The following is an 18,433-nucleotide window of genomic DNA, read 5'->3' on the forward strand; positions in this document are numbered from 1 at the left end:
AAATCTATAAAAATGATTAGTAGTATGTATAGATAACGGCAAGAAATAGGTACGTGTTCATCATATGAACAAGGAAACGTCATATGTCATTACGGTACTTGGGCAGTGCCAAAACCAGACAAAAATCGGGTATATGGAAAGTCGTTTAAAGGCATGAGTAATACGTGTGTAAAACCGTGATCATGGTTGAAGACCAACGAATAGTTACCGCACATTCATTCTTTTCAGATTGCTTACTTGTTTTTTTTTTTTTCTCTTATAATCACTTACGAGACGATTAATAACTTTGACTCCCACGCAGAAAGATCTTTCGTTGTGTGTTGGATGAGGTGATTTGATGGGTGGATGAGTATGATGATGTGTGTGATTGTGATGAGTATCTGCATAGATGATGAGATGAATGCGTGGCAACCAAAATCAAAAACTGTAAAAATAATTGGTATTAATACACTACTCATTTGTTCAAGTTCGACTTAGCCCATGGACAGGAATTCCCTTTTTGTTTATACCGTATTTACTTGGCTTTTGCACATTTTTGCCGTATCAAAAGAACATTGTTAAACAGAAAGCGGCTAAAAAAAAACAGGGTTTCGCATATCGGGTCTAATTTCGAAAGAAAGATAGAGAATATAACTAAATCCGATGCGGGTTCGATGCTTCCCGGCTGGAGACCGAGTTCCTACTCGAGGTCTGAAGGTGGCACACGATTGTACCGGGCGCAGGTAACATCAGCTGCTTCCGATGCCAGGGGTCAATGACCGCGGTCCATCTGCGGCGTGAGGTTAGGTACCCCCCTGTCCAGGCGAAGATTGCAGAGCACACCGATCGGGTTTACTTGAGGAGCAAGTCCATGCCCTCGGCTACCGAACGGTGGTACGGGCACGTGGCCAAGAGGTCTCCGGGAATAACCAATCCGTATCTTCTAGACCAGCGTTTCAATACGTAGATACTAGTGGTGCTAATCCTACACGGAAAGAACAGAACATTTTTCAACGGGTCGCTGCAGCTGGGTGGATAATTACCTCAACAGAATTGCACCACTGTTTCGAAAAATGTTGATACACTGGGGGCGCTCGTTTCCAAATGGTCGAACGGCTGCCCCAGTATTGGCGATATATAACTGGCGCGTCCACTCAAATTCAATGATCACTTTGAGCCGCACTTGGCACTTGCACTAGGCTTTGACTTTGGGCTTGACCTTGTTTAGAGAACTGGGTCAGCTCAAGCAGACTTCTTTTTTCACTGCCGGTCACTCTGACGGCCACGAGGTAAAAAAGACAGAGGCTGGGACTACTAGGTACAGCAACCCACGTTTTTTCCACACCTTCTATGGTCTTTTTCTGTTATACAGAATCCAGCCACAGCAATATTTAATGAAATATAGTGCAAAGCAGAAAAATTGCATATCTTAGTGTTGCCACTTGGTCGCAAAACAGCTGATACTCTATGTATGGTTAAAGCTCACAAGCTCTGCAACTCGAATTTTTTTTTCTTCTGCCTAGTTTTAGGCTGTAATTTTGGGAGTTAGCCGTTCATAATTCAAATAAACGGCACGACAAGCGTCGAATATTACACCCCCCCGCTGAAATCACACTTTGGGGTCTTGCTAACCAAAGCGTGATCCACACTTGGAGTGCTTGATACGATTTATTGTTTAATATCTTTTGCGTGATATTTACCTATAAAGCGACCCTGGAAGTCTTCCAGCTCATAGTAGCTGTTCCCGAGTCTTTTCTTAATGCGGGCTTTTCGAAACGTAGGTGCCAGTTTCGCATTAAAGCCTTTCACAAAACTACTCTGATCAAAATTTCGTCTATAAACTTCTTGACCCACTTGAAAGTTTACTTCTCGGCTTCGAAGATTATAGATATTTTCGTTTCGAACATGCTGCTGTTTCATTGCTTCTGCCGCGGTCTTGCGAATTAGCTCGAAGGAATCGTCGCGATCAAATACCACAGTTCGGTCCTCCAACATACTGAGGTTTCGTAGGAGTTGATAAGTGGAACCGCCAGTAATCATGTTTTGGCCAAAAGCAACACGATATGGGCTACTTTTGACGGCTGCATGCACACTGGACCGTAACGCACAAGTAATGAAGCTAATCTGCTCATCCCAATTGGATTGATCGGGCTTAATGTACGCTTTGATAGCAGCGAGTACTGAGCGATTTACCCGCTCTGAGGCATTGGTTTGGGGAGCGTAGGCGGCGGTGTACGAATGTCGAATTTGGTATTTCGCTAACAGATCATTAAACTTGTGTGACTTGAATTGAACACCGTTATCTGACACTATCACTTCCGGGACTCCAAAGCAATGAAACAGGTCTTCCTCCATGAACCGAATTACGGCATCCGCCGTAAATTTCTTTACCACTTTTAGGAAAGGAAATTTAGAAAAATGATCGAGTACTACAAAAATGCCTATATTTCCAGATCGACTTCGGGGGTACGGACCTAGAAAATCGACGTAAAGTTTCTGAAATAGCCGAAAGGTCTCTCCTGCTTTGCCCATTGGAGGGCGTAGAGGACGATTGGGGTGCTTACAACATTTGCACACTTCGCAATGGTTGATAAAAGCTTTTACATCGCCCACTAAATTTGGCCAATAATAGAAGCGTCGAACTCGTTCTAGCGTCTTATTGATCCCACTGTGAGAAGCTAAGGGATGTTCGTGGCCTTGTTTAAGCACTTCTGTCACCAGAGCTCTGGGAACCCACAGTTTCCAGCACATGTCGTCACTAATTTGCTCACCAGTGGCGTGTTCAGCTCGACGATACAGAAGGTTATCCATTACTTTTACATCAGGTAAACGATCTGGATTAGCTTGAATTTTCGCAATGAGTTCCTGATAGTCAGTGGATTTAAACGCTTCCGATTGAAGGTCCACTAGGCTATCAATGCCAACATACGATAAGTCTTCGGTATGCACTCGTGATGAGGCATCCGGAACGATGTTCTGACTACCCTTTCTATGAAAAATCTTAAAGGTGAAGCCTTGCAGTTTCAGGGCCCATCGAGCTAGTCTCGAGTTTAGGTCAGCCTGTGACATCAGCCATTTTAATGAGGCATGATCGGTAATAATGGAAAACTGATGCCCTTCTACATACGCTCTAAATTTCTTGACGCACATGACCGCTGCCAAACACTCTTTTTCGGTTACGGAATAATTACGTTGACATTGGTTCAATTTGCGTGACATAAAAGCGATGGGTACCTCGTTGCCATCTTCATCTGATTGCATCAGGACACCACCCACTCCTGTGTGACTCGCATCACAATGGATTGAAAAAGGAATGGTAAAATCGGGACTGTGCAACACAGGAGCGTTACACATCTGTGATTTTAAGGCATCGAACGCGATCTGTGCTTCATCGGTCCATTCAAATTTTCGCTTGCTCTTAAGTGTATCTGAGATTGGCGCTGCGATACCCGCATAATTTTTTATGAATTTGTGGTACCAACCAGTGAGACCTAAGAACCTACGGACTTGTTTCACGGATCGGGGAACCGGAAACTCTTGAATCGCTTGGACCTTCTCAACATCTGTCTGGATCGTTCCGTTGCCTATAATATGTCCTAGGTATTTGATCTCCTTTAGGCAAAATTTGGACTTCTCCACGTTTATGGTCAGACCAGCTTCGCGTAATCGGGCAGACAGGACATTGAGGACTTGAATATGCTGCTCAAAGGATTCAGAGATCACCAACAAATCGTCTAGATAAATAAATATCTCATTTCGTAGAGATGGCGGTATCACTTTATCCATCAACTTGGACATCGTTTGGGGTGCATTACACAACCCAAAGGGCATGACCGTGTACTGATACAACGGGCGCCCTGGGATGGTAAACGCCGTTTTTTCACGAGCGCTTACTTCCAGCGGAATTTGCCAATAGGCATCCTTCAAATCGATGCTTGAAATGAACTCAGCTCGAGGAAGCCGACTGAGAATGCCATCGATCAATGGCATGGGATAAGCATTCTTAACAGTGACTTCGTTCAGTTTCCGACTGTCGATGCATAATCGCACCTTTCCCGGTTTACGAACGAGGACCACGGGTGACGACCATGCGCTATCTGATTCTTCGATTACTCCAAGAGCTAACATTCGGTCTACCTCTACGTACATTAGCTTTTCAACGGCTGGAGACACAGCATAATGTCGTTGCTTTATTGCCTTTGCGCTGCCCACTTCAATATCGTGCGACAACCAGCCGGTTTTTCCCAGACCTTGCTTCGCAAAGGAGGGAAACAAGTTGACCGTCTCTGCTAACTGAGCTTGCTGATGCTTCGACAAACACACATGTAACGTACTATCAAATGCTAAGCTTGACACCTCTGGACTGGATGATTTATTGGCTAGAAAAGCAGGTAACAAATTAAAACGAGACCAGAAGTCTATGCCTAGATATAGGTCTTGCGCCAAGGATGGGACTACAAACAATTTCAAGACTTTCTTCTGGCCTTGAAAACCCACTTCGGTGGTGACCTTGCCGATTATTGGCTGGCTCTGCCCATCCGCCGTACGTACTGCTGCTCTCCCAGGCTTGATCTGGTTCGGATTCTGAACCAGGTCGGCCGCAAACTTCCCACCTATGCAACTTATGGATGCACCGGTGTCCATCAGTCCACTGAGCGTCCTTCCCAGTACGGTGACTTCCGCATAGGGTCGCCAGTCCTTAGACGTATTAACGACTGACGCCAATACGTTAGAGCGCTCGGTTTTGACAGTTTGCCGATATTGGAGCAATCGCTTTCGAGATCGAGTCGGTAATGGAATTCGGTCCTCACTTGGGGGTAAAATACAAGTGGGTGAAGGAATGTCTGAGAGTTTTTTTAAGTCAGGGAGTAATGGAACTGTCGAAACGTCCATTAAATGGTGTTCGTTGCTTTCGAACTGTTTGGTTTGCGTGCACCTGTCGATTGTGCACGGCTTGACGAGTTTTTTGGATCGTTGCACCTAGAGCACGACGGTTTATACGTATCCCGTTTGCCACAGCCGTAACAAAAGACGGTGCGATCACCTACGCAGTCTTGATACCGATGCCCCTGACAACCACAGTTCCAACAGGAAAGGGTTACTGCAGCGATATCTAGCTGTTCTGTTTCATCGACCTCATCGCCTTCCTTGTCTGTCTGTACCACAATTTCATGCACCTGTCGTCGTATAGGATTACGCTTCGGCTCAGCGCTGCCCATAGGCTTAGCCACTGATTGCAAAAACCGTTCGCGAGTACGCACTATGTTGCGCAATTGTGCTACTGACAGAATGGGAATGTATAAAATTTCATGTTGGATATCGGCCAGGAGATTCGACTTTAGCACTTCCAACAGCGACATTTCGGACATGGGGTTGACTAGTTTGTCGGACAAGGTTACAATGGCTTCGTAAAATGTATCAAATAGTTCGTGCGGCTTCTGCTTTCGTTGCACTATTGCCGTACGAATTTCCAGATCGGTACGCCCATCTCTAAATCGAGTTTTTAAGGCTGTACTTAGCTGCGGCCAGGTCACGGATGGTACGCTTTTATGGTAACGCCAAAACCACTCGCTCGCACTGGCTTCAAATAAATAAATGGCGTTTCTGGCCACTAGATCGAGATTACCCTCTAAGGTCTGCTTGGTTAGCGCTTCTATCCGATATATGAAATCTTCCACCGACATGGACGAATTTCCGGAAAACCGCACCTTCCATCCTGCGATTATTTGTCCAATCCTATCTGGTCGTAGTCCCGCTATCTGTTGGGATCCCCATGGGGTTACCGAGACATTAGACTCATTAGCCTGATTTATCGGGGCACCTACGGACTCTCGAGTTGGTATTTGGAACAACTGTTCGAAGGTTTGATTTTCTCCACTAGGCTGTGAAGATCCAGCAGCTTGGTCATTCGGCGGCTGTACCGTTGGACTTGCCAAACGTTGGAATCCTATTTCCATAGTCTGAGTCATTTGAGTCATGGCTTGAGACAACAACCCGATTTGACCCATAGCGTCCGTCAACGCCTGTGCCATTTGAGCCAAGCCTGGGCTTGCTTCATTCGCTGGCTCGCTACTCTGAACTGGCATGATTGGTACACCGACTTCAGTTGGACCAACGGAAGGTAAATTTTCAGTATTCGCAGCTGGACCTGCTGTCACACGCTGTGATCTGGTTCTCATTCGAAGCTGAGAAGACTCTACGTTCGAGGCGGACGCCTGCGCTACGGCTAATTCCTCAGCTAAGCTAGGAGCAGATGATTGTAGGGGCTTGTTGCACGCCGGGCACACGGTCTTTTCACCTCTTCTCGTATTAAAACACACTAAATGAAATACGTGGTTACAACTTGTTCTTAAAAGCTGTGTCCGATATTCTACCTGTCTTACGCAAATACAACAGATAATATCGGAATGGTCGTTTTGATCAATCTCGTCAAAACTCCAATCCAATGACATCCTATCCTAATTTTACTAATATATGATTTTCTTTTCTACTCTCGATTATTAACTTTTAACGATCGATATATCTACTCTGTATCCACAAAATTCGGAAACCATGCAACATTCGTCTAATAGGAGTGTGTCCCCCACTGACTCTGGTGATATTATTAACAATCAACAAGCAGTACAATGAGTCATCGGATGAACTGGGACCGTTCGGTAGTTCTACACCACTGACGGATATCCGAGCAATCCGAAACCCTGACAAACCGATGGCCCTCTACTTATACTGTAGGTCGCAAAAACTGTAGGTCGTCCAGAACCACAATACAGTAGAGCCATTCCACCTACGTCTGTCAAACAAAAAAAACGGAACAACAATAGAAAAACTGAAGAAGTAGACAAGGTTTTGCTGACCCAGGAAATATACCATCTCCGATTCTATTGCCTTCGTTCGCGGGCAGGCCGTAGCTCTAAACCACTGACTAACCTGATCCAGGCCAAAACGGCAGACAATGATCAGCAACGGTATGGACAAGTTCATCCCCCAAACAACACGCTCCCATCTTGGTGGGTAGGCAGTAGAGCTAATCCACTTTGAAACCTAAATCCGACCGAAACATTAGAACGCGCTATTTAGCGGAGTGGCCTATCCGGCCAGATACTACAGGTTCGTTACTATGCCTAGTAATTTGATTAACCTCGAGCGCGGGGCTTTAAAGTCTTTTAGAAACTGCTACGCAATCCAGCTACTCGAAGTCAATCACCCAGACAATGCACGACCATGTATATCTGTTGGGAATTAATGGATGAAGGAATAAGTCTTGTGCCACTGCATTGAGATGCAGCTCGCATTGGTGTTGATGACTTTATAAAACTTTCTTGGTCGGGGCAAGCCGAAGAAGGGCCCCACGTTGGGCGCCAAATTTTACAAATTCTTTACGAAACCCTGCCATAAAATCGTGACAGACTTTTCGAACCAATTGCCATTTAAAATTTGTCTTTACCTGTAGCATACAACGTACAGGGTCGAGGAGCTGATGATAAGTAAACGGGAGTAGGAAGTACGCGCTGGCTTCGGCTTTTGTCTCTGGTCGGCGGGGTGTGGGCATGGAGGAAATTTTACTACCCATTTATAGCTCTGGCAAATGGTCGAGATAAGAATTTATAAAAAAAATCGCGTACGAGTAGGGAAAGGATACTAGGAAACGGGATACAGGGGGGTCAAAGGGACAGATCAGCATGTACACGTGAACGAAGAAGATCACCGGTCAGATCTTTGTCGGCTGCGGTATCGCCCATTGGCGAGAACGCCCACCCTACCATGATCCTTCAGGGCCACCTATTAATCGTCAGGATCCCTCCAACAAAGACTGCGGCGGGTCACATCTCCGTTTTTCGAGGTTGCATGGTTCCGATATAATCTATTTAGCCACGGTTCATTTCCAAAACTACTTTATTTAAACAATCCATAATTCTTCATTTAAATTCCTATAAAACCTAACGCTAATAGAACCTAGTCCCTAATATAAGCCTGCTATTCGGTATCGTCTTACATTTCTAGGGTATTACTAGTATTAAGAGTATCATAGGGGCGAGGTAGCGTATAAGGTTCTTAAATCTATAAAAATGATTAGTAGTATGTATAGATAACGGCAAGAAATAGGTACGTGTTCATCATATGAACAAGGAAACGTCATATGTCATTACGGTACTTGGGCAGTGCCAAAACCAGACAAAAATCGGGTATATGGAAAGTCGTTTAAAGGCATGAGTAATACGTGTGTAAAACCGTGATCATGGTTGAAGACCAACGAATAGTTACCGCACATTCATTCTTTTCAGATTGCTTACTTGTTTTTTTTTTTTTCTCTTATAATCACTTACGAGACGATTAATAACTTTGACTCCCACGCAGAAAGATCTTTCGTTGTGTGTTGGATGAGGTGATTTGATGGGTGGATGAGTATGATGATGTGTGTGATTGTGATGAGTATCTGCATAGATGATGAGATGAATGCGTGGCAACCAAAATCAAAAACTGTAAAAATAATTGGTATTAATACACTACTCATTTGTTCAAGTTCGACTTAGCCCATGGACAGGAATTCCCTTTTTGTTTATACCGTATTTACTTGGCTTTTGCACATTTTTGCCGTATCAAAAGAACATTGTTAAACAGAAAGCGGCTAAAAAAAAACAGGGTTTCGCATATCGGGTCTAATTTCGAAAGAAAGATAGAGAATATAACTAAATCCGATGCGGGTTCGATGCTTCCCGGCTGGAGACCGAGTTCCTACTCGAGGTCTGAAGGTGGCACACGATTGTACCGGGCGCAGGTAACATCAGCTGCTTCCGATGCCAGGGGTCAATGACCGCGGTCCATCTGCGGCGTGAGGTTAGGTACCCCCCTGTCCAGGCGAAGATTGCAGAGCACACCGATCGGGTTTACTTGAGGAGCAAGTCCATGCCCTCGGCTACCGAACGGTGGTACGGGCACGTGGCCAAGAGGTCTCCGGGAATAACCAATCCGTATCTTCTAGACCAGCGTTTCAATACGTAGATACTAGTGGTGCTAATCCTACACGGAAAGAACAGAACATTTTTCAACGGGTCGCTGCAGCTGGGTGGATAATTACCTCAACAGAATTGCACCACTGTTTCGAAAAATGTTGATACACTGGGGGCGCTCGTTTCCAAATGGTCGAACGGCTGCCCCAGTATTGGCGATATATAACTGGCGCGTCCACTCAAATTCAATGATCACTTTGAGCCGCACTTGGCACTTGCACTAGGCTTTGACTTTGGGCTTGACCTTGTTTAGAGAACTGGGTCAGCTCAAGCAGACTTCTTTTTTCACTGCCGGTCACTCTGACGGCCACGAGGTAAAAAAGACAGAGGCTGGGACTACTAGGTACAGCAACCCACGTTTTTTCCACACCTTCTATGGTCTTTTTCTGTTATACAGAATCCAGCCACAGCAATATTTAATGAAATATAGTGCAAAGCAGAAAAATTGCATATCTTAGTGTTGCCACTTGGTCGCAAAACAGCTGATACTCTATGTATGGTTAAAGCTCACAAGCTCTGCAACTCGAATTTTTTTTTTCTTCTGCCTAGTTTTAGGCTGTAATTTTGGGAGTTAGCCGTTCATAATTCAAATAAACGGCACGACAAGCGTCGAATATTACAAGTTCAGTGTTCATTTGTCGAAACTTATCGGATATGAGGCCCTATAACATATGCCAGCTATGTAAACGATTGTCTGAGAAGAGAATCAAAGAATTTTCGGTATTTTTTTATGCTGGAAGTTCTTTAACTAAAAACGTATCTTTTGTATGGCTTTTAGTATTTTTTTAAAATAATTTCTCTGCAATACAATCGTCAATTAATTAGTATTTTGAGTAGTTCGAATTATTTTAGCAGTGCCCTTCTATGGGCTTCTCTTAAAACAAATACTTAAATAGACTTTTTCTAATAAAAGTACCTAGTTTTAGTATTTTTTTAATGATTAATTTTGGTAGCTAATTAAGATTTTTGATTTATTTAAACAATTTTTATTACTTTTTTTTATTATTATTTATTTGACTACTTTTAGTATCTATGTAGGTTTTTTTTTATTTTTTTTTTTAGTTTAGAAATGTTTTTTTTTTTTAATATCTAGCTTAGTTTTTTTGCTATTATTTCTAGTGTTTTTGGTATTTATTTTAGTATTTATGTTCTGGCATTATATTGTTTCTAGTATTATTAAGCAGAGAAAACTAAAAAAACAGAGTCGTAAGCCAATTAAAGCTGAATTATCTGAATGGAATGGCTTTTCTTATGCCGCAACAACAAATGCCTGAAATACTTTCTAAAACAATACATAATATGTGCGGACAACATACTAGACGATCTCTAATGCCATTTGTCGCGCGCACGGTGGCCTCACCCATTTCCCAACCATCTATCGGACCTCCTCCAGACTCTAGACTCTAGACTCTAGACTCTAGACTCTAGAGTTCAATGTCAGTCGTCTGCAGCAGCGAGCGAGCGACTCGACAGACAAGTGTGTGTGTTGAGCAGAGACCAACTTCAAGTCCATGTCGAATTTTGAAGACGAGACAAAGACCAAACTCCGGCAGCCAACGGGCGTCCATTAGAGTCACGTTATGTGGAGGGAGCTACCGCACACGGCTACCGGGACCGACCGCTACAAGACGACACTCAAGAACCTCGTTAACAGACGAAGACCCTCGGCTCTGCGGGCCCATAAACCACAGGCGGGGCAGACGGGGCAGACTGACGGACAGAGAGACCCGTGTAGTACTCTGTGTCTTGCATATTTGCATAAAAACCCAGAAAAACAGCAGACAAGACCATTTAGCGGTACTCCCACAGCGGCGGAGGCCCCTTCGATTTGGTTTCGATTTGAGGCAATGTCCCCTGAATGCCTGATGATGATTAAACACCGAACTACTGGGGCGGGTACTGACATTGAATTCGAACAAAGTTACACAACAATCGTCATCATTATTATAACGATCATTATGTGACTCTGAAGCCAAAGACAAATATTTAAGCAAATACAAAAAAAACAGAGAAGAAAATAAAATAAAAGAAAAGAAAGGAGAGCGATCCGGTTCGGCATAGACAATTATGCTACGGGTGGTGGTGGTGGGGGAGAGGGAGGGGGAGGGGGAATACTGTTGTGGAGTGTTACTGTATAGTGGGCGTGGCTTTTGAACAATTTTGCAATATTTAGCATAAAATTGCGCAACATGCGTGTGTGTTGTTGCCTCAACAATTATGCAACAATTTTGGGGATAGGCAGGAGGGTATGACGATTTTTACAAGATCTGTTGACAGCTTTTTGATTCGTAGGATCACCATAGTATCACAGATAATACCAGGGTATCAATGGCTTCGAAACTCTCTCCTGTCTCTTGTGTGTTTTTGTGTGTGTTTTCTATGTGTCTTAAATTCGTTTCGGGGCTTGGCCCAGAGAGTGGCCCAAAGAGTGCACGTCATAAAAATCAAAATTAAAACAAATTGCAAGCCAGCGAAAAGCAAACAAATTTATGCCAATCCAAAAATCCATTTCAGTCGCAGTTCCAGTTCCAGTTCAAGTGAAAATGCAAATAAATAAAAGTGAGAGAAAATACCAGAAAGAAAAATAAATAACTGCAAATAAAAGAAAGAGACAAATGTGAAATAGGTGAAGTGGAAGTGCGATCTCGAGAGACGACTGACTGTAAATACATTCGCCAAAATGATTGTGAAAATGGAACCCGACGAACTAATCACCTTTCGTGTCCAGTATCTGGTGGACAGCGATCCGCTATCGGCCTGCACCGCCTTCCCCATACCGGTGCGTGCCCCCACCTATGCGTTTGCCACAACCATGCCGCTGGCCACGCAGATCGGCACCATACTCAGGCTGTTGAATGCCCCACAAAGTGTAAGCATTAAGACAATGGATCTTTCTTTCTTTCTTTCATACACGTAAATATATATATTATCCGTATTTTCAACGGGCTTTAGCTTATCTCTGTCTTATCGGACAGCCTAAATCTTTTGGCCGAAAAAAAACACACACACACACACAGAGTACGAAAATCTTTTGTATACGAAAAGGCATTAACTCTTTTAGCGTCGCATTTACGAGATACTTTAAGAAGTATGTATAGGCATTATCGAGATCAAGATTGCGGGTTTTTTTTTTGTTGTTTTTTTTTTGTTTGTTAGTAAAACTATGAAGAAGTTTTTTGAGGGTTTCTTTTTTATACTTCTTTCAAAAATTTAATATTTATTTTTATGCCATGATGAAAACAGTTTTTGCACACGCTAGCCCAGCGCTTTGATGATGCTGGCTTTTGCGGATTTTTCAGATTTTGCCGATTTGGCTGATAGTTGTCCACAGTTCATGCCAGAAGTCTGTGAACAGTAGAGGGTATGACAGTTATTGTGTAATTTAAAGGTTGAAAATGTTCCATAATCCAGAAAAAGGGGATTTTTTCCATTTAAATGTTGAGCAGATTGCAATCTAACCTTTTCTTAAATAAATAAATAAATAAATATTCACATACTACCGTATTTGCCAGCTTGTGCTTCTTCTTCAGACTCTCCCTCCTTCCCCCCCCCCGCCTACGACTGCTCTAACGCTCTACATATGTATATCACTCTCTCCTTCGCTCGCTCGCCCAAGCTCTCTTAAGCTCTACCATTCTATCACTCTCTCTCTCGCTCTTAAGCTCTACCATTCTAGCACTCTCTCAGGCAAAGCCGCTCCTGCTCTCCTCGCATGTTCTTGCTGTTGTTGTTGTTGTTGTGGCTGCAAGTGTCACTTTGCACTCTCCTTCGTTCCACTCCTTTCGCTGAGAGCGAACCAAGCCGGCAGCTTGCGAGTGTGTGATGCCTGTCTAATGCCTGCTGCCTTGTTCCGCATATCGGAATTTATCATTGGATTGATTTGATGCAGCATTTACCGCCCCAATCGCAGACTTTTCGCACTCACTGTCTCTGAACCGATGGCATATACATTTTGTATGTGTATATTTCCAGTGCGGTTTTTGTTTTGTGGCACGGCATCCCAGACCGAGACCGCGAATCATTTGCATAGCGTGTTTAGACGCATTTATCGCTCTATATCGCCACCACATTTCCTATAAAAATAAAAACGCATAAAAAGCATTATAACTCGTTTATCGTCCGGCAATGGAACGATTATGTATGCTCGTTCCTCCACAAAAAAAAAAAAAAACTAAACAAAAATCGACAATTGATTTATTTGTGAAATTTCCACATGAAAGGCAAAGATTAAACTTGGCCAGAACCAAATTGATTCAAAAAAGGGGAAAAAAACCTCTAGCCACAAATCTAAAAAAAAAGAAAAAAAAAGAAGGGGCGAGATGTAAGTCAATTGAAGCGGAATAAGTTTTATATGTTCGAGAATCAGTGAGAGGAAAGAGCGTTGAAATGGAAAGAACCACAAGCCAACAACAAAAACCAATGGGGGAAAACTTTTAGGAAATCTGCTTAAATGGTAATTGGTAAATAACAGAAGAAAAACTTATCCACAAACAAAAACAAACAAAGGGGTTAGTTCTGTTCTGGCAAAAACATAGAGAGAGGGGGAGAGAGGGGGATAGAGAGAAAGAGATTAAAGAGACAAGGAAGTAAAGTGTTTTAGCATGTTCTAAGGCCACGTACTTATTACAATATTTTATTCTCGAACCGAGCAAATGATGCATTGCCAATGGATGGGCCAATGCCAATGACCGACCCTTTTCACTGGGCGCGATCCCCGGCCAGAAGAAGACAATGGCAGATGGCAATGGCGAGGAGGGATTGGCTCGAACAGATCCAAGCCCAGCTCTGAGCCAGCCCCGGGCTGGGCTAACTTATTGCTATCGCACAATCTGTGGCAACTAATAGGAAGTTGGGGCAGGCAGAAAACCCCAGGCCCCAGAGCCACAGTCAGAGCCACAGTCAGAGCCAGGGCCAGAGCCAGAGCCACAGCTGGGGCTGGCTCTCTTTTTCTGGGCGCATTGTGAAAGCCATGGCCAGCAATTATCTAAGCCTGCCATTGTTTGCCCCTGCAACGAGTGGCATCGCGCTGCCAGCCAGCCTGCCTTTGCCTGACTTTGACTAATTTGCAAAAAAGCCACTAAGGAGCCATCGAACAGCCTCCCCATTCGTGGAGGCTCCACCGCCACCACCACCAGCAGCCAGCCACCAGCCACCATCCGCCAGCCACCAGCCACCAGCCACTGCCTGTCATCTGTCATCCAGTGTGGGGCAGAGCAGAGCAGAGCACAGAGCAGGCCGCAAGGATACGTAAATCTTGACAAGCGGCGGCAATAAATTCTAATGAGCAAATCGCAAAAGGAAGTTCTGGCTTTCCAGCTTCTATATCCAGAGTGTGCTCTCAGGATGTTGTCGGAGGCAGATTTATGTGGCAGGCTTCGGCTTCGGCATCGGCACCGGCATCGGCAGCTGTAAATGCCATTTGTCCAATTAGTCAGCAAACAGAGAGAACTTTGCTGGCCTGCTCCTATGTACGACTGCTGCCCCTAGTGCTATCGGCAGTTGCCTGCATGCAACTTGTTAAATTTAGCGCATTACAATAGATTCATAAATTTTCGCCCCACCAATCTCCACCAAGCCTAATCTCCAGCGATGACATCAGTGCGGGACGGACAGTGCCGACAGATTCGAGAACCCACAAAAGTTAAAAATATAAATAATCGTGCGAGTAGTGGTCGTTGTGGCTGGCCAATGGAAACGATATGATACTCAATATATACAGGTATACAGGGTAGGGTGGGGTGTATCTGTTTCACAATAGATACGACAGGGGAACAGAGGGGGATTATTTTCATGGTGCAGATCCAGATAAAGTCCGTTACTCACCGAATAGATTGTCTTGATTAGATCTAGAGGGATACAATTATCCCAAACAGCACAAACTAGCTATCCTTAAAGATACGTATAGGTATCTACTACCTGGGGAAAGAAAAATCTCAATGCTGGGGAAAGCCTGAGAATAAAAGTATCAGAAATTATTAATTGAAAACAATAAAATATGAAATAAAATTAAAACGAATTCAATAATAGATTAATTAAAACACAAATTATTTCATATATTTAGACTAGAAATTGTCTTGAAACGTCTTCTTTAAGTGTGCTTTATATTGGTCGCGCGTCATGCGGCAGTGCCTCTCGGTCAACCTCGACTTGGTGTCGCTTGGGCCATCAAGTAGTCCATTGTACAGCCAAATCCTTAAATTTACACAGTATCTACCCATTCGACAACGTTTAATTCGATTGTCTAATGTTTTGATTTGAATTTATTTTGTTATTCTTTCTGCCAATTATTTCTGTGTTGACTGTTTCTTCGCGTCATTCAGAACAGAACAGAACAGAACAGAATGAGAGATAAGCATATAGGGAGTACGCGTGTTCAATTGAATGGAAATAGAGAACCAACAACAAAGACTACAGGCCACAATTAAACTACAGAAAAAAGTCGAACAATTCATTCACAAAACAAAAACCAAACCAAACCAAAAGGTAAAGCCAAAGCCAAAGGCAAAAGCTCATTAAAATAAACAAAATAAATAAAAAGAGAATTCAATTATTTGTAGTAAATAAATTAATCCGTTATACGAGTATTGAGAGCATTGCGTCATTTACATGTGTCATTCACACGATTGAACAATACTAGTATTATTCACAGTCGTAGCTGCATTCAAAGTCAATCAAAATCATTGACTTGTAAGGCTTGACCCGGTGCGAAAACTTTTCCATTAACTTTGAAATTTAATTGTTGGTCAAATATTTGAGCCACGCTCGACACTTTTGACCATCTCCCGGCAGGCATCTCTCTCTCTCTCTCTGTCTCTCTGTCTCTCTTCTGGCATTAAATTATTTGCATTACGAATTTGCACAGCAATCTCTTCTGTATATTTCCCCTTTGAAGTTATGCCTGGGTTTTTGAATTCAATTAGCACTGTGGCCATCCATCAGATTTTGCGGTCAACCTGTGGGTCAATCAACTCTGATTGATGTGAAAGCAAAAGTGTATTAGTCACTGAAACGCCAACAAGGTTAACAATTTTCAGGCTCTTTGCTAGGTTTTATTTGGCTTGTGAGTGGGCTGACCTTTGATCTATATTTGTTTGATTTCAAATATAGACTGGAGAAGGAAGAAATATTTTGCTGGATTTTATAAAATAAATAAATAATTTTCTCTAAATTTAAAAAAAGAAGAAGAAAAAGTTTTCAAATCAATCCCTTTTTTAGTTCGTTTATTATGTGTTTAAGGGGGAGCTGGAGGCTTAATTTATTTTTATTTTAATTTCTCTCATATCCAATTTGCTAGTTAGTCACTTATTTATCCCCATTTATAACTGCTCTGCCACATATAATCCCCTACAATGAATATTTTCACATATAAATCCCCAACAATGTGTCTAAAAAAAAAGGCAAATCCATATGTCATCTCTTCATTAGAGCCAACAAATTGCTTGTATATTGTATGTCCCTCTTTTTTCTACATTACTCATGGATTTTAAAACATAATTAATCAAAATTAATATCCAGTTTGTTATTCGCCCGAAAAAAAGTCTCAATGACGAATTTACGAGGCTGTCAATAATATTGTATGAAAAGTATTTGTTTATTTTCCCAAAACATATTGGATCTATCGTTTTGCTGATTTTATAGTTTTTTCCCCCCACTAAATCTTTTTTTAAAATATTTTCTCCTCGTGGATTTTAATGCTCGCGCGCGCCCCTTAACTGTGTCAATGGCCACATTTATGTGTGTTGTTTTTTTTTTTTTTGGCCAAAAATCATTTTGATTAAAAATCTTGTCATGCTTCACTCAAAGTATACAAAAAAAAAAATCAAAGCCAAAAAAGCGACCGATATAAAAATTTGCATAGAGCTGTGAATGAGACGCAGGGAATGGATGAATGAATGAACGAATGAACAAACGAATATGAAAGACGGAACATAAATAAATCATAAAACCGATTCCAAGCCATAGTTTTTGTTGTTTTTATTTTTCTCGCCGAAAGCTTGAGGGCTCCAATATTTGCTTTGATTTTAATTGCCCGCCCGCTTATATAAAGATCTGCCGTGTTTATACAGTAGACTAAAGCACGCATTTGACACATAATTTGAATGCCTCGGCTGCTCCTCCTTTGGGGCAAACAATGACGGAACCCAAACGTTGGTCTAGAAAGTTTTTTGGCCCAATGCCTCAGCCAGGAAGTCAGCTGGAGATTTGCTCAAGTGGCTTCGAGTGGGGCCTCTCTTTTTTGATAAGGAAACGTGACTCGTACTAGACTGCATGGCTCGCACTGACTTTTGGGGCAAACAAAACTCTCAAGTGCTGACGAGTCATTTAACTAGGAAAAGTCTCATTTCAGCTAAAAAGAAAAAAATACTCATATTTATGGACTTGTTTGCTGTGGCTCTCTCCGTCAGATAGGGTTCTACGAAAGGCAGTAATAGATTCATAAACTAATCAGTAGATGGAAATATGATGCAGGCATCTACACTCAAATGAAATATCAATAGATTTGCACCGTGCTTGGAAACTCTAAAAAGAAAAGAAAGTGGTTTTCCCTTACATTAATATGAAAATTATTTGATCTATATAAAAATAAAAATATATTTCATATATAAAATAAATATTTTTCAAGAGCTGTTAAAAGTCATTGGATCCATAAATTAATTAAGATACTAACCAAATTTGGCAAAAGGACTTTAAATAATTTGTAAAAAAGGAATTTTTTCTGTTTGTGGCCATTCGCTTATGGGAAACATTTACAGCAAATCAACATTCTTCGACGAATGTCTCCTAAGAAAAAAGGGGCATACGAGTCATAAGAGAATGAGCCCTAAAAACAGTCCCAAAAGCCCCACCTTCCAACCAATGCTGGGCGTCCGTCTGTTTAATCCTCCACCCGGATGACAGAGAATATTCTCTGTTTCTGTTTCTGTTGGTTTTGCTGCTGCTGTTTTCACACATTAAGCATTGAGCATTAAGCATCGACACAGATATAATACCATGTTGTACCCGGTAATTGTTCTGTAAATGCAGAAATAATTACTTTCAATGCGCCAATAAACAGACAGCGACAAGACAAGAGTTGGTCTGCGGGCCGTCAATCAGTGCATTTGTGCACGCAGCAGGAGCTTGATCAATCAGGCAGGCAGCCAAGGCAATCAGCGGCTTGAAAGAAAACTGAAAGCAGAGAAAAGTAGGTGACCGACCAGCCAGCAGCCAGCAGCCAGTCGGCGCGTCATCTCTTGGTCAGCCATCAAGTTGGTCCAACTCCGGCTGCTGTCGGCCTCAATGTTGGCCTAAACGAAATCGTCTGCTGACTTTCAATGCAACAAAACGTTCTATGGTGCACCAGCAGCACATCAACCTCTCCATCAGCAGTGGCTTCATCTGTAGCCCCCATCTGTGGCCACCATCCCGTAGCTTCTTTCTCTTTTTACTCGAAAAACCGAAACCAT

At 42.6% G+C, this 18,433-nt stretch overlaps 1 protein-coding gene and 2 long non-coding RNA genes across 9 annotated transcripts in view; 1 reads left to right on the forward strand and 2 right to left on the reverse strand.

The window, feature by feature from the left end:
• Nucleotides 1-18,433, forward strand: part of Fhos (Formin homology 2 domain containing) — a 57,212-nt gene that overhangs the window by 27,095 nt on the left and 11,684 nt on the right. For 2 of the 7 annotated variants that reach the window (XR_001453387.2, XM_015188655.2), the window contains exon 1: nt 11,546-11,856. The exons of 4 other annotated variants lie outside the window; for them this stretch is intronic. Coding sequence is in view for 2 of the 3 variants with exons in the window: in XM_015188655.2 (XP_015044141.1) it covers nt 11,668-11,856 (189 nt within the window). In the remaining variant the exon portion in view is untranslated. Of the gene's footprint in view, nt 1-11,544; nt 11,857-18,433 lie in introns of those variants that run through there. One more of the 7 variants, XM_001353053.4, reaches the window with a different exon arrangement.
• Nucleotides 613-1,414, reverse strand: LOC117185143 (uncharacterized). Its single transcript, XR_004470683.1, has 2 exons — nt 1,023-1,414; nt 613-964 (listed from the first exon to the last, which is right to left on the reverse strand). It is a non-coding gene; the product is annotated as an uncharacterized lncRNA (long non-coding RNA).
• Nucleotides 8,646-9,447, reverse strand: LOC117185144 (uncharacterized). Its single transcript, XR_004470685.1, has 2 exons — nt 9,056-9,447; nt 8,646-8,997 (listed from the first exon to the last, which is right to left on the reverse strand). It is a non-coding gene; the product is annotated as an uncharacterized lncRNA (long non-coding RNA).

The sequence above is a fragment of the Drosophila pseudoobscura genome, chromosome X (genome assembly GCF_009870125.1).
Source record: "Drosophila pseudoobscura strain MV-25-SWS-2005 chromosome X, UCI_Dpse_MV25, whole genome shotgun sequence".
NCBI classification, from domain to species: Eukaryota; Metazoa; Arthropoda; class Insecta; order Diptera; family Drosophilidae; genus Drosophila; species Drosophila pseudoobscura.